Here is a 14,585-nt window from a genome sequence, read left to right on the forward strand (position 1 = left end):
ACTTCTTCTATTCACAAGCTTAAAATGAGTTTCTTATGACATTATTGAAAAAAAATAAGCATGACAATCGTGGATTGTAAAATTCTTCTTGAAGGATAGCCGGATTGATTTATCAAAGATGAGGGAGATATTCTTACAAACATTACAAACATTGATAAAGTACTATAGCTATAAGAAAAATGCTGATTATCTAGGAACTATTTCGAACATGTGTTTTCTTAAATCAATGTAACTTCAATATTGTTATAAAAATAAAAAAACAAATCTCCTTACCTCTAGAAGTATTACCGCTAACCAACATATAGTTTTTGACATCAGATATTTTCAGAACTTCCAATAAATCCTGCAAAGTGTGGACACTTATCCACTTCGATTCTTTTGCCTGCATGAGAAAATTTTTTTTAGGCTTTTTGAAGGGTTTGTTACAATTTTTTTGTGAATATTCCGAGCAAAGTTTTAGTTCCTCAATATCAGGAATTTCTACACCTAAAAATAATTTTTTAAAGCAGTATAAGAATGAAGAAAGAGATGTGATAAGCCATGAGACCAAATTCTTTATGGAACACAATTTGTTGCTTTTGATTGATTGATAATTGTGAAACGTTTCATTCTGCTTTGGAGACAAGAGAAATATTCTATAGTTTGAGAAAAGATAGATTATTTGTGTGTTAATACACAATTACACTTCAAAGACAACAAAATTTTATATAGGAAATTGATTTGAGAACAATAAATATGTTGAGTTGATAGTAAACACTAGACCATATCTTGTTTCGTTGAAAATGTTTCTGGATTTTTTTCGTAATCTATAATGAAATGCTTACATCTCAGATATTGAGTTATTATCCCTCATCTAACTGTAAATAGGGACATAATGAACTAGCACAAACCTATTTATTGTTTACTATACGTGGCATATGACTAAAACTGGAGAAAATAAGAACACACAAACAAAATCAAAACCGAATCCCTAAACCGCTATTCATAAAATAGCGCATGAGAAAAGAGGTGAATGAAAATTTTTCAAAGAATTCAGACCATCTGAAGTTAGAGATTAAAGGTTAGAAGTATCTACCAAAATTTATATAAAATGGAACATTTGCTGATTTATTAATTTATTATTTGTACAGAAACAAATAAAAAGTGTTACTATGTATTTAAGAAGAAAAAATTCAATTATCACGATTTTTCCAAAATATTGGCGATAAATTGTTTTTTGTCACCTCCAATCCTGAGTGAAATTTTTAGTATCTATGTGGACTTCTTGGATTTTGCTTGGAAGCACAAAATGAAGGTTTATACAGAAATCCATCTTTCCACTAATTTTTCCCAAGTACTAAGTTTCGTATTTGGGCCTCCATTGTATATAAAAGTGAGTATTTGATTCGTACTGAAGAGGAAATGGGAATTGACCGGTAAATATCTCACGTTATATTATCATCAATTTAAGATCAATTTATCATTGCAGCAAGTAGCATTGAAATATTATCGATATAATACTAAAAATTGATAATATATGGAGCGACAGACATTTGAAGATATAATAAATATTCCATTGACAGATAAATCAAAAGGGAATGTCGACAGCTTAAAATAAAAAAGGCATGAGTGAAGTTGAAACAAGAAGAAAAAAATTTATTATTGTAAACTTAACCGTTCAGAACCGTGAAGAAAAAAGAACGCAGGACATGTACCTGGATAAGTCATAGTAATAGAATAGAAGAGAGAAAACCTCCATCTGAAACAAAACTAAAGGAACAAGAAAATAAAATTGAAACAAAAGATAGAAAAGTGAATGAATCGGAAGAGCATACAGAAGTATGACTGGATATTGCGACTGTATTAGAAGGACTGGGAATAATTAGAAACATAAATAATGGAATAAGTGAAGTATATAGAACCGACGGCAAATGTATGCTTGATGTAACTTTTGCGAAGAGACTGAAGAGACATACAGGCAAATGTGAAGGAACAAGCAGGTGTTATAAGGAAGGAAAGGAGTGGTGAAAGCCTATTAAAGTAAAATAGAAAGCTAAAAATTTCAATAGACTATATGGGAGGACAAGGAGACGAAAAATGTTGAAGAATTGGATCCGGAAGAAACAGATCAGAAGAGTTCACAATTAGTAATTAATATTGTAATATTAGCTTTAAGCTTAGCAATGAGGTTTCGTTTGATATTGAGTATCAAAACAAGATACGTTTAATGAACACAGAACAAACAAACAAGTAAAAGAGTAACGAAAATAACAGGGATCATATAAATAGGAGCGACAATAAAAACTTGAATAAAGTAGGTAAAATGAAGTTGATGAAAATGACTGAAAGATGGGTGTATGAAATATTAGACCAATGCTTATACCAGCAAAAATATAGAGATGAAATAAAAGTTGGAAAATTATAACGTAGCCATAGCGAGATGCCCAAATTAGGAAATGACAATCTAGGTACATTTGCAGACGATACTGCTATACTAGCAGTAGGAAATAGCCATGAAAAAGTGGTAAGAAATTACAGGTATAAATCAATAAAATAGGCTAACGGATTAAAAAGTGAAGTCTACAAATCGGTCAAAGATTTCAAAACAAGGTACTCAGGATGTGTGGATGCTACATGCAAAAGTATAGTCTCCACTATTGACGAAACCATAGTGAAATTTGCCACGAGTCATTACGACATCAATGTTGAGGTAATCCGGCTCTTTGACATTGAAGGAGTAGGAAGAGAATTAAATCTTCCGAGTTGGTGAAGTGAATTTGTTTAAATCAAAGTAATGTGTGTATTCAGGTGTACGATAATTAGTATACAAAATGTATTACAAATCAAAGAATGTTGTTGAGTAAGAACTTAGCTAGTTACATAATAGTAATTTAAGTTATATGTAAATTGCTGAACAGTAGCAAAAGAAGATACAATAGTTAATGGGAATTTTAGTGCACAAATTGGAAGAGAATATTACGAATGAGAAGTATAACTCTAAAATCGGCAAAATGGTATATAAAACGTGTTTTGTGCCAGGATGTAAAAATATCACGACTAAAACAACCAATAAAATTTTTTTAATGATGCCAAGAAATTCGAATATACAACAAAAATGGTTTGAAAGTGTTGGTCGTTTTGACGATCCTGCGAGATGTAATAATTTTTGTTGCCAGGGTCGTTTTAATGTGAGTAAGATTCAAATTTAACTCATTTCAATATTTTATAGTAATTTATGTGTTTAATTTTTGAGGCGATTATTTAATAATGTAAAAACTTAACCTATCGATAATTCATTCAATGTTTAAGTTCTTAGGTTGATTTATAATAAATTAAAAATATTTGAGAATTGTTTTCTTACGTAGTTGAAAATTTAAAAGTCTTGGTTCAAATTTGATGTAATTTTTTTATTTAATTTTCAACAAAAATATTAGCCATATTTTCTGATCACACCTCATACCTTGTAATTTTATTTCATTACTTCCAGAAGCAAGCTTTTTGAAACCATGTAATATGGGTCTGTATCCAGTACATCTACAAATATTCCCACCAAAAGAATTCTCAATGTGTTCTTTCGTTGCTTGACCCGATTCCTGCAGAGCGAACATGTTCATAACCATACCCGGGGAGCAAAATCCACATTGTGTACCATAATTCTCAGATAAATTTTTTTGAATCTCATGGTAACCCATCAAAGAATTACCTATACCTTCTATAGTGTGAATTTTCCATCCGTGACATGACAAAATAGATACCAAACACTAAAATTGAGCAAAATACAGTTATTTTTTATTTTCCTATGAATTTGATAAAAGACATTTCTTGAATAATAGGATAAAATGTGTATACAAACTGTAGATCATAATTTGAACGATTGAAAACAGTTGTAATAAATAATTTGAAAAAATAGCCAAAAGTTTTTTAATATGATAGAAACTACAAAACAATGCAGAAGTAATTTATGTGTTTTGAAAAATTATATTTCAAATTTATTGTTGTCAAGCAAAAAATTTACAATAATCAATATTTTGAATTACGTCTTTTTAGTGGAGCCCTCAGGGGTTTTTGACCTCGAAAAATGGTAACAGTGAATGAATTTTTATATTATAACTTGCAAAGCTCACTAAAAATTGATTGTTCTTTCAATTTATTTATTATTTAATTGGAAAAAGAGGATAAATTGATATTACAGGATATAATTTAACTTCAAATACCATTTTTTTATGTGTACATCGAATTTGACTGGAATATGTATGGAAAATCATCTTTTGGAGATACCTGTTTATGAAGGGTCTTAGAGATCTTGGACACGTAGTAAAACTTGAATGGGAGGAGAGAGGAAAGGCTGAAGGAACGGCAGTGGTATAGTTCTTCCAATATCAATTGAAGAAGACAGTTATGCGAGGATCAATCAATATTTTATACATAAACCCGGCACTCATACCAAATTAAGAAATGAAAAATAATGTTTACTCCCCGTATAAAATTCAGTAAATATCTAGCAATCCATTAGTCCACGTGGACTCTCATCTCCACTGTTTACCAAACGAATACTTTCTCTTATAAGATATACATATTTTTAAAAGTATTTAAAAAAATTGAAAATTTATAAAATGAAGTATCTACGCCTATGCTAGATAGATGAAACAAAATTGTCGACAAGGGTTGTTCAAATCTGCAAGTGATTTTGGAAGACTATAGCTACAACGTACAGCTTAACAGACGTTTTCTGGATAGTTTAATATATATATTATATGTGAAACTTTTGGTGGTCTTTATTTTATCTATAACCAGGTTCATAGTATCGATAGTTGATTTTCCTCGGTAAAATCAAACTACATTCTGGAAAATCCTCCCGCGTTCTTTATTTCCGCTATAACTCTTGCTTTGATAAGATATTTAAGAAGATGTCCCACGCAATCAAGCAAACACTGTGGTCTGTAGGATGTTGTATGAGTTAATAATTTTTGGGCCTTGTCTAGTGGTACTAGCCTCGCTTTTTCCATATTTTTTGCAACTCACTCTTAATAAACTGACGGTTCATAAGCCTAATATATCTTAACTATTTTCTAAATAGTTGCGAACTAAGACAAATATTTTTCCATTCTTATTACTTTGACATTATATAAGGACTGGATAGAAACTTTTTTATGAAAAATTTTGAGAAATGTAATAATAAATAATGAGCTCAATCTATAATATTAGTCGATCAAACAGATAATACAGTGGAGCCACTATCAAATTAAACTTATCAATAGTAGTTTCATTCATTTTTATCATGAACTTATATGTCGATGGAATTTAACATTTAGGTAGTGGAAACAAAGATAATTCTTTATTATTCAAGACAGTTTGATCAAATATTCTTAATTTTACTAAGTTTGCATTCATTAAAAAATGTATCTGAATACTAAGTACTGAAAGTAATGAAATTTTTTGTCGAGATAGTTGACACTATTTTTTTAGTATCCTACTATTATTAAGTATCGTATACTTCAAATGATAATTATTCTCATGCAAACTGATGATACGTTCCAATACGTCCATATATAAATAATTACGAATGGAACTCTACTCACAGAATTCACTGAAAACACTTTTTTCTTCCCACGAATAATCGCTTCCACAGCTACCGTACATGCTCCACAGCCACCTTCCAAACACATTCTTTTGGTACCAGTTAGGAATGTTTTTTCTCTAAGATATGTGTTGAGTGTAGTTTCAGGTCCAACGTCCTGAACATCAACTGCAAATTCATTTTAATAAATAAAAAACTGGAACAGAAATATATTTAACTGAATGTAAATGAAAAAAAAAAAATTGATTTAGAGCAGTTTCTCTGTAGGCTGTGAAACAAATCTTCCAACGTTGAATCCGGCTAATTCGAACTAATTGGGACCGAACAATGTTCGGATCAGCTAATTGTTTGGTTTAGCGGAAATAAATAAAATAATAAAAAAAATGCAATTCAACGTGTCCGTAGTGTTAAAGTATGAACGACGTTAATTTACTAATAATAAAGTAATGTTACATGCACCAAGAGGTAGAGACAGCAATCTAGCTCACTGCGCCACTATTTATAGTTTTTTGACGTGACCGGGCAGCCAGACTACGCTTGATGAATACGTGAACTGGGCGCAGACTGTACGCACTTCTAACCGAGACTCTACCCCCCATACCACCCATTGTGCACCCCCACTCATGACTCAAGAGCCAACATGACTCAATCACCTGTGGAATCGTCCGTGTTGTGTAAGTTTGAAGATACAGTAATGTAGTGTTTTTTGTTTGTTGCGTTAATGTTTGAAATATTAGTACTTTGAAGTGTGAAAGGATAGTGGAATGGCTACTAAACCTAAACAGAACATCTTAACTCTTAAAGACAAAATGGGAATATTAAAACGTTTGGATATCGATGAAAGTGTCACAAAACTAGCAGAAGAGTTAAACTGTAGCAAAGCAACAATAAGTGAAAAAAGACCGTGCGAAACTTCAAATAATATTGCACAACGTTTCACGAGCAACTCTTGAAAATCGGCAAACATCGCGGAGGTCCAGTATGACAAATTTGACGAAGCACTTTTTCTGTGGTTCTTTCCTTCAAGTAAACCTATTGATCAGAAAAAAGCTATGCAGTTGGAGGAGTTATTAAATGGTAAAAATTTATTTACGGGTCAGCACTGGATGGTTTGAGCGGAGAAAAAAGCACCATGGTATACGCCAGTCAACTATAACTGTAGAACAGCTATTTTCTGATCATGCTACAGCACAGGAGTATCTTGGTAAAAAATTTGATAGCCCCAACAAGTTTATAACGCCCACGAAACCGGCCTCAATTTTAAAACTCTGCCAATAAAAATCTTAGATTCCAAAGCAGAAACTCGCACTACTGGTTTTAAGATGAGTAAGGACCGAGTAACATTAAGGGCTTGTTTCAATGCTACCGGTAACCATAAACTTCCTCTCATGATAATAGACATAGCTGCTAAGCCTCGAGCCTTCAAACATATCAACATGAGGTCACTTCCAGTTTATTACAGACACAAGAAAAGAGACTGGGTGGATGGCAAAATATTTAAAGAATGGTTTCATGATCAATTCGTACTTTCTGTTAAACAGTTTAGTGAGGAAAATGATCTACTTCCTTTTGATCGATAATGCACCGTCCCATCCAGAAATTGAAGAACTTACTTGCGGTAAGATAAAGGTAGCCTTCTTACCACTAAATTTGACACCTTTACTACAACCAATGAACCAGGGAGTTTTGCAGGCGCTGAAAATGAAGTACCGAAAACGGTTTTTGAAATCTTTAATTGAAGACGGTACCATGCCTTTAGTCTAAAAGATTGAATAAACAAAAGTAAAGGATGCTGTCTATTAGGCAGCTGAGTCTTGGGAAAATGTTACAGTTGGAGCAACAAGAAAATCTTGGAATGTTCTATGGACATCTTTGGAATTTGAAGAACAGTCTACAAAAAAATGACACCGTTAACATGATTCCACTGCTACAGAACATTCCAGGTTGTGAGAATGCAGTCGAAACAGACGTGGATGAATGGATGGCGGCAGACGCCGATAGCGCTGAAGCTTTGACAGATGATGCCTGGCGATGAGCCAGGGTGCACGGAGGGAGAGAAGGAAGTCTCGCACAATGAGGCAGCAACTGCTCTTGACCTTGCCCTTCGCTGGAGCATCAGTCTACTGCCACACTGCGTATGTCATGTTCATGAGAAAATAGCGGAACTACGCGGCTAAAAACAGACTGCAAGCTGTAACAAATAACGATGGGGGATTTTATGTTTAAAAAGTAACCTAAGTTTATTATTTTGATCAGTACGATATGTACCTACAATCTTTTTGACTGCATATTTGTTTTTTTGTTTATTGTTTGCGTTGTATTAATTTAGTCTGTACATTAGCCCAAATTATGTACAAACAATTTTTGTTGCGCGTTCGGATAGAGCGGCTGTTTGGATTAACTGTGTTCGGACTAGCGGGACTAAAGTGTTCTAATTACTCAAGCCACTCACTTGTTTTTTCCATCATTGTGTCTGTTGCACTACTAAATTGTCGCTCTTTTGGTGTCTGGGGCATCCTAAGCTCCTACGTCCTATTGGTGATATGCTGCTTACAAATTCTAATCATTTTTCTATCTGTCATCCTACCGATATGCTAGTTTCATCCTTTTTTTCTTTCCAGCATTGAATTATAAATGTTTTCCACAGTTCTTATGTTACGTAATTTCTACATATTGCGTTATTCAAATAACGTGCTATTCTTGTTTCCCTTTCCTTCAAATTTCAGCTTACATCTTAGTTTAGTGTTTTCGATATTGTCGTCCTTTTTTGTGATGATTATTTGCGTGACAAAAATTCTACTTTCCAGCATAGTTAAGAAATTGAGAAACTAATCACAGGAGTGAAGAAGCTCCGAAACTCTTTCGTCATAGAATTCTCGCCATTCGCCATTCTCCGATCTGAGTCACTTAGACGCGCACCTGCCGTTCCCTGTAGATGTCAAACCGCTACATGCAGATCGGGACAATGATACGAATTAGTGAAAATCTACCTTTTATTGAAAGAGGGTAATACAAATAAACGTCAACTTTCCATAAAAAAGGCAGTTAACTTATCTCAAATGACAGTCGTCATATTGTTCCTTGGTGACAAGGTTCTTGTTTTTTTTCTTGTAGGAACTTTTGTAATTTCAGTAATGTATCTACATGTGCATTCCAATCATCCATATATGCTTAAGTTACTCCCATTCGTTCATATTCACGATAGCCTATAAGCCATTTTAGCACTCATTTTGTACGCAATGGTTTTCAATAACAACATCTGTAAATCTTTTGAAAAACCTTAGGAAAATCTCGCTTATTGTGAAACAGTTGTTATTACGAATGTTTTAATTCACTTTAGAGACTAATTTGTCGGTCACAATGCTTGTGGATCTATATTACTTTTCATCGTGGCTAGTTGGCTATTTTTAAACGGTATCGCTTCTGTGAACCTTTATCCATTAGATTTTAATTCATTCCACTAACTTGATATGTAACTCACACCAAAAAATATTGATTTTATTCATTGAAATTCTAACGTAATTAGTAATATATTCTTATTATATGAATATTCATCAAAAATCTTCATTAAAGTAATGACTTTGCGACTTTCTCAGTAACTACTTAATTTCTCATCTGAATTGCAGATAAGTTTAATTGATATCAATTTCCATAAACTTTTCATTTCTTTTTTTATTGATAAGAACTGAAATTGCCCAACAATTTTGAGTTACTTTGAAAATGAATAGGAGCAAATTGTGGCACTTTTATAAATTTCATATGCTGTTATATATAATTTTTCATTTTGAAATGTCTAGAAACATTCAATTTTATGCTAAGTTTGTCTTGTAAGGAATTTTCATTTTCACGAGGTACTAGTATGTCGGGCCCTCTCGTAATAACTGTTTCGCTGTTCATTTTTATATTAATAATGAGAGTTAATACCCAAAAATATAATAATAAATATCATATATATAGTAATTAAAAATAAGAGTTCAAGAAATGAGATAAACTTAAACCAAAATATTTGTTTCCTACTATTCAGCTCTTATCAGAGGTAATGTGAACAATCAAATTTAATATAATATAAAGATGATGATTATGAACTATATTATCATTTCAAAAAAATCTAATCATCCAAATGTAATTTTATATTTTCAACCAGAGTCTCATTATATAAACGTTATAACCAAATTTCCACAACAACAACAATTTCATTGAGTCCAAAAAGAGAAAGCATTTTTTATTATACTTTGAATACCGAAAAAAACTGTTCTCATGAAATAACAGTTCTGACAAAAATAATCGCTTGCCCCTTTTATGCACTATTAACCATTTCCTCCAAAAAAGCGATTTAAATCTAAGATGTAAAGATAAGATCTTTAATTATCGGTGAAACAAGCATCAATGTACATTGTATGTCCAAAGACCTCCAGTTTATTGTCTAATAAAAATTTCCATTAGTTTCAACGAATCTTTCCGTGGTGTATATATAATTAAAAAAAATCATAAAGGGAATTTAAGGTTGACTATGCTCATGATATAGTACTAGTAACCAAAAGAAGATCTATAACGGAGACGATGCTAAACGAAATAGTTACCGAGGGGAAGCGGATGGGTTTCAAGATCAATGAAAACCAAAAAAAAATGGAAAGATTTGGAAAGCAATGTCAAGGGAGGAAAGTTAAAGTTGGTGAATATGAATTTCTGGAAGTAGAAAAGGTTAAAGTTTCAGCTTAAACAATGACACTAACAAGAATGGTGAATATGAATTTCTGGAAGTAGAAAAGGTTAAAATTTCAGCTGAAACAATGACACTAACAAGAAATGATGAAAAACAAATAAGGGAGAACGTAAAAAAAGATTATCAGAGCAATAATGAGACCAGTAAAAATCAGTGAAGAGGAATAAAGGATGAGAACGGACCGACAAATAACTGACGAACTCAGCGGCAAAGATATAGTTAATAGTAATCAAACCTCAGCGAGTTAAGTGATTGGGACATTTATAGAGAGACGGAAAAGAATTCTTAGCATACAATATGATACAATGGAATCCCGGTGGTAGAAAAGGACGCGGTAGACCTAGGACCCAATGGTTAAAACAGGTGGAAGATGACCTAAGCAGAGTAGGAGTGAGAAACTGACAGGAAAAGACGTGAAACAAGTAAACATATATTGTGGGGAATGATGCACCTCAAAAAGACGATCTAGAGAGCATTTTTGTGGTGCAACTCCATTAGGGGTGTTAAGCCATTATTATTCCGTAGTTTTTCAGCTGTCTTCTTAAAATCGATGAAATTCTTATTAAGTTATACTTACAACTTCTCACTTACGAAAACATGAAGATGCTGAGTTTCACGAATACCTATTCCCTTGATGCATTTAAAATCCAAAATAATATTTAATATACATTTTACATAAAGAATAGAGACATCAACTTTGAGCTCTGGATCTAAGCTATCTGGTAGCGTGATTATAAATGAAGAAAGTGATTGGAGGATTTCAAAAAACCAATAATACGTTTTTGTTGTGCAATTCGTATTTTTTTGTTACGAGGAGTTTGTTCAAAATTTCAAAAATATTTTGCGCAAGTAAATGAATTGGTCTTTCGTTCCCGTATGAAGATTATTTTAAAAGATTAACACAGGATACCAGATTAATGAAATTATTTTGGAGCTGTATTTCGTTCCCCTACTCCTCCTTTTTTTAAAAACTAATCAAAAACCAGTTGTATGGTGGCATTTTCAGGAAAACTTGCAAAAATGCAAAATTAACTAGAAATCCTGAGAAATGGAATATAGCAATCCTGCAGTGGTGGGAAAATAAGAACATAAGAACACAATCTCACATCCTGGCCTTCAATCGCGTTTTGTGAGATAACGATTAGTGATATGCAAAAAGAAAACTAAATGATTTTCTTAGGAAATTGAATATAATTTAATTCTATAATTGTTATTTTTTGTGTATAAAGATCCATTTTCTCATTTTAAACGTTTTTTTGCCTTTCGCTACCACATTTTTGAAAAACAATTTTTTCTTTCTCGAAATGCATTTTATCAAGGAATTATCAACGTGTTACAATACTTTTGACGTTTCTAGTTATTTTTTGCCTTTGCTTCCTGTACTAATAGAAAGTCATGTAATTGTAATTGTAATAAATTTCACATTACTTTTTATATTATATACTTCACACTTACCGACATGTTCTGCTTCCCCTATAGCAAATAATACACTTTTCCGTTGTAACATCTTTAATGTTTTGTTGTGTTTTGTCAACAACTCCTTCAATTAGGAAATCAAGTTTATAATAATAATAATTATTATTATTTAATGTAATTAACAAATCCAAAAGAGAGATTAGTTTTAATTATGGCTTCAGATTAATTTGGGCACTTCTTTGTGTTTTTTAGTTTGTTACTTATTATGACTACATCAGAACAGATAACATTGAACTTTATTGATCTCTTGAAAACGTATCTCCAAAATACGAGGAGCGATCAATATAAATAAAAGCAAAAAATTATTATATTTACTACGTTAACCTCATAATTTTAGCACTTTTGAATATAATTTGAGAAATATATTTGCGAAAGCGATGAGATTCTCACTTAATACGCCTACGCAAATACAAGTGGTGTGTTTTCACTTATCTAAGTCATAATAATTCACTTATCACAATCACTCAACTAACATGAATATTTTTCTAAATCTCCCTCAATGCCGAAAACCGGAGTATCCGCTCTCGAATTCCTGCCAGTGCGAATTTACGTTCCAGGCGCCCATGAAAACTGCTCTAACTATTGGAAAATTACTTCATTTTAAAAAAAAGCAGAATGCATCATGATGATTAATATATCTATTTTCTACTAGGGTAGGCTAACAGAATTTTCAAAATTTTTCTAAAATCTTGCAAGATGAAGATTGGCCACATAAGCACTTTCAGTTTCAATACATATATTTCATCACTCTCCATATAAACAAGCAAATCCAACGAGAGATTTGTCGTTCTGGTTATTATCAATATTTTCATGTATATAACACACATGAACTACTTCTTGGTTTCAAATGAACTAACATTGAAAAAACGCAATCATGAACACTACCTTCATTGCTTATTGATTGATTATTATTTTAATATTCACAGACTTATTAATAGTTACTCTTTCACAAAATGTGGTTACTCATTTTTTTGCTCTACAGTTTTGGCTCCGACACTTTTTTCGAATTCTACGTAGTTTTCGAGTTCTGCGCGATTCAAAATATTTTTGAGCGTTCAAACCCATTTCATAATATCTCGGCAGTTTGTGTCGAAATCCTCATAGTTTACGAGTTATCCGGAATTCAAAATGTTTTTGAGTACATGAACCCATTTTACGGTGAAAATTTTGAGGTTAGGAAAAAATGTTTTTAAACCAATCTGTACAAAATTTTGTGCTGTACATTTTTTGCTCCAACTCTTTTCTTCGAATTCCTCGTATTTTTCAAGTTATTTGCGATTCAATTTATTTTTGAGGGTATAAACCCCTTCAAAGTTGATAATTTTGAGGTTAGGAACAAACACCTAACGTACTTTTTAGTAAAGAATTTTATACTCTTCATTTTTTGTTACGGCAGTTTTATCCAAATTCATCATAGTTTTCAAGTTATTCGCGTTTCAAAATTTTTTTGAGTTTCAAGTCCCAGAATTTCGAAAATCCGTGTCCATAATTTTGTTCAGATCTACTAAACTTATTCAGTATCCCAAAACCAAAATCTAGAAAATCAAATACGCCCAATTCATTTTGCGGTTTTAGCTCAAAATTGCGTAATTTGCCTGTACTAAAATTCCCCCATATTTACAGATGAAAATTTACTACAGCGTAGGCGTTGTTCTGAACTCGAAGAAGCTTTCTTTGAGAAATTGTGTTGGTTTGTTGAGAAAGATATACCTATTTAAAACTAGGTTTCAAGATAAGTATCTAGGGCCTGAAGCACAAGTACTTACAATATCTCAGCGCTCTAAAGAAAACTTTGACGTGGTGGTTCTGAAAATACATATAATCAGTATCTCAAAAGGTTTTCAATGGGTTCTGTGGAACCACGTTCATTTCATATCAATAAATAGTAAGTCATCCCAAGGTAAAATGAAGTCCATGCTGAGATTTGAGTGAAAATTACAGAAACGGATGTGTAGCATACCAAGTTTGGCAATAAAATTCCAAAAGTTTAGCTCGAAAACTGGTCGCCTGCTTAAGTCCATGTACATCTGTATAGGGGGGTTATTGCATTTTCCAGTAGTGTCGTGAAAATGTATGCTTTACATTGGAAGCAACGTATCGTAATCCAATAATAGTGAGTGTAGACACTAAAATACTACCACGCCCCCTCATTACATTTCACCGGAGCTTACTATTCGTAAATTGTCTGAAGAGTTGAATATCAAAAAGAAACTGTCCACAAAATTCAAACATGCTCAAGGTTTGCGAAAACCAATCTGCAAGGACTTGTTATGTCGCGTTCATTGCGTGAGTCGGAAGATTACTGGAAAAGTCATGGAAATTCAAGGAAAGGAAATGTAAACAAAGCTGGCAGTGATTATAAATGGCCAGGAAACGTACGACAAAAGTGAAGATGTATAAGTCTGATGGCACTGTTAATCGTTATTTGTGGTTTTCACGCATCGTTTATCGTGAATATATTATTTTCAATCAACTAGTGACGAATCATTTCTATTATACTTTCCTGTAGCGGCCGATGACACGCTTTTTCAGAGTACAGCTAAAACTTGTAGACATGCTGGATCTTATACGAAGACAACACAACAGCAAATTTCATGGAAATTGTTTTAGATTTTTAATGGTAGAGATGACGTTAACTGCCACCATACTTTCTCGCCATGTGCTGGAAAATACTTTGTGATTTCTGTAATTCCATTTATTCTGCGCATCTACTTTCATTATGTATTATACTAAATTGCTTGCAATGCCTGAACTTATGCATTTATATATTTATAATAGAGACTTTTTGATAAAAAATAGACAATTCTCTTTGTATTTGATTGGTATGTA

At 32.5% G+C, this 14,585-nt stretch overlaps 1 protein-coding gene across 3 annotated transcripts in view; it reads right to left on the bottom strand.

Annotated features, from left to right (window-relative positions):
• LOC130896153 (xanthine dehydrogenase-like) overlaps window positions 1-12,171 on the bottom strand; it is a 47,542-nt gene extending 35,371 nt beyond the window's left edge. Inside the window, exons 1-4 of one of the 3 annotated variants that reach the window (XM_057804034.1) lie at window positions 11,736-12,171; window positions 5,559-5,725; window positions 3,440-3,740; window positions 274-486 (exon numbers count right to left, since the gene is read on the bottom strand). In XM_057804034.1, coding sequence (XP_057660017.1) covers window positions 274-486; window positions 3,440-3,740; window positions 5,559-5,725; window positions 11,736-11,787 — 733 coding nt within the window. In that variant the 5' untranslated portion in view covers window positions 11,788-12,171. The remainder of the gene's footprint in view (window positions 1-273; window positions 487-3,439; window positions 3,741-5,558; window positions 5,726-11,735) is intronic. The other 2 variants (XM_057804035.1, XM_057804036.1) reach the window with 2 other exon arrangements.
• Window positions 12,172-14,585: the final 2,414 nt, after the last annotated feature.

This window comes from Diorhabda carinulata, chromosome 7 (genome assembly GCF_026250575.1).
Source record: "Diorhabda carinulata isolate Delta chromosome 7, icDioCari1.1, whole genome shotgun sequence".
NCBI lineage: Eukaryota > Metazoa > Arthropoda > Insecta > Coleoptera > Chrysomelidae > Diorhabda > Diorhabda carinulata.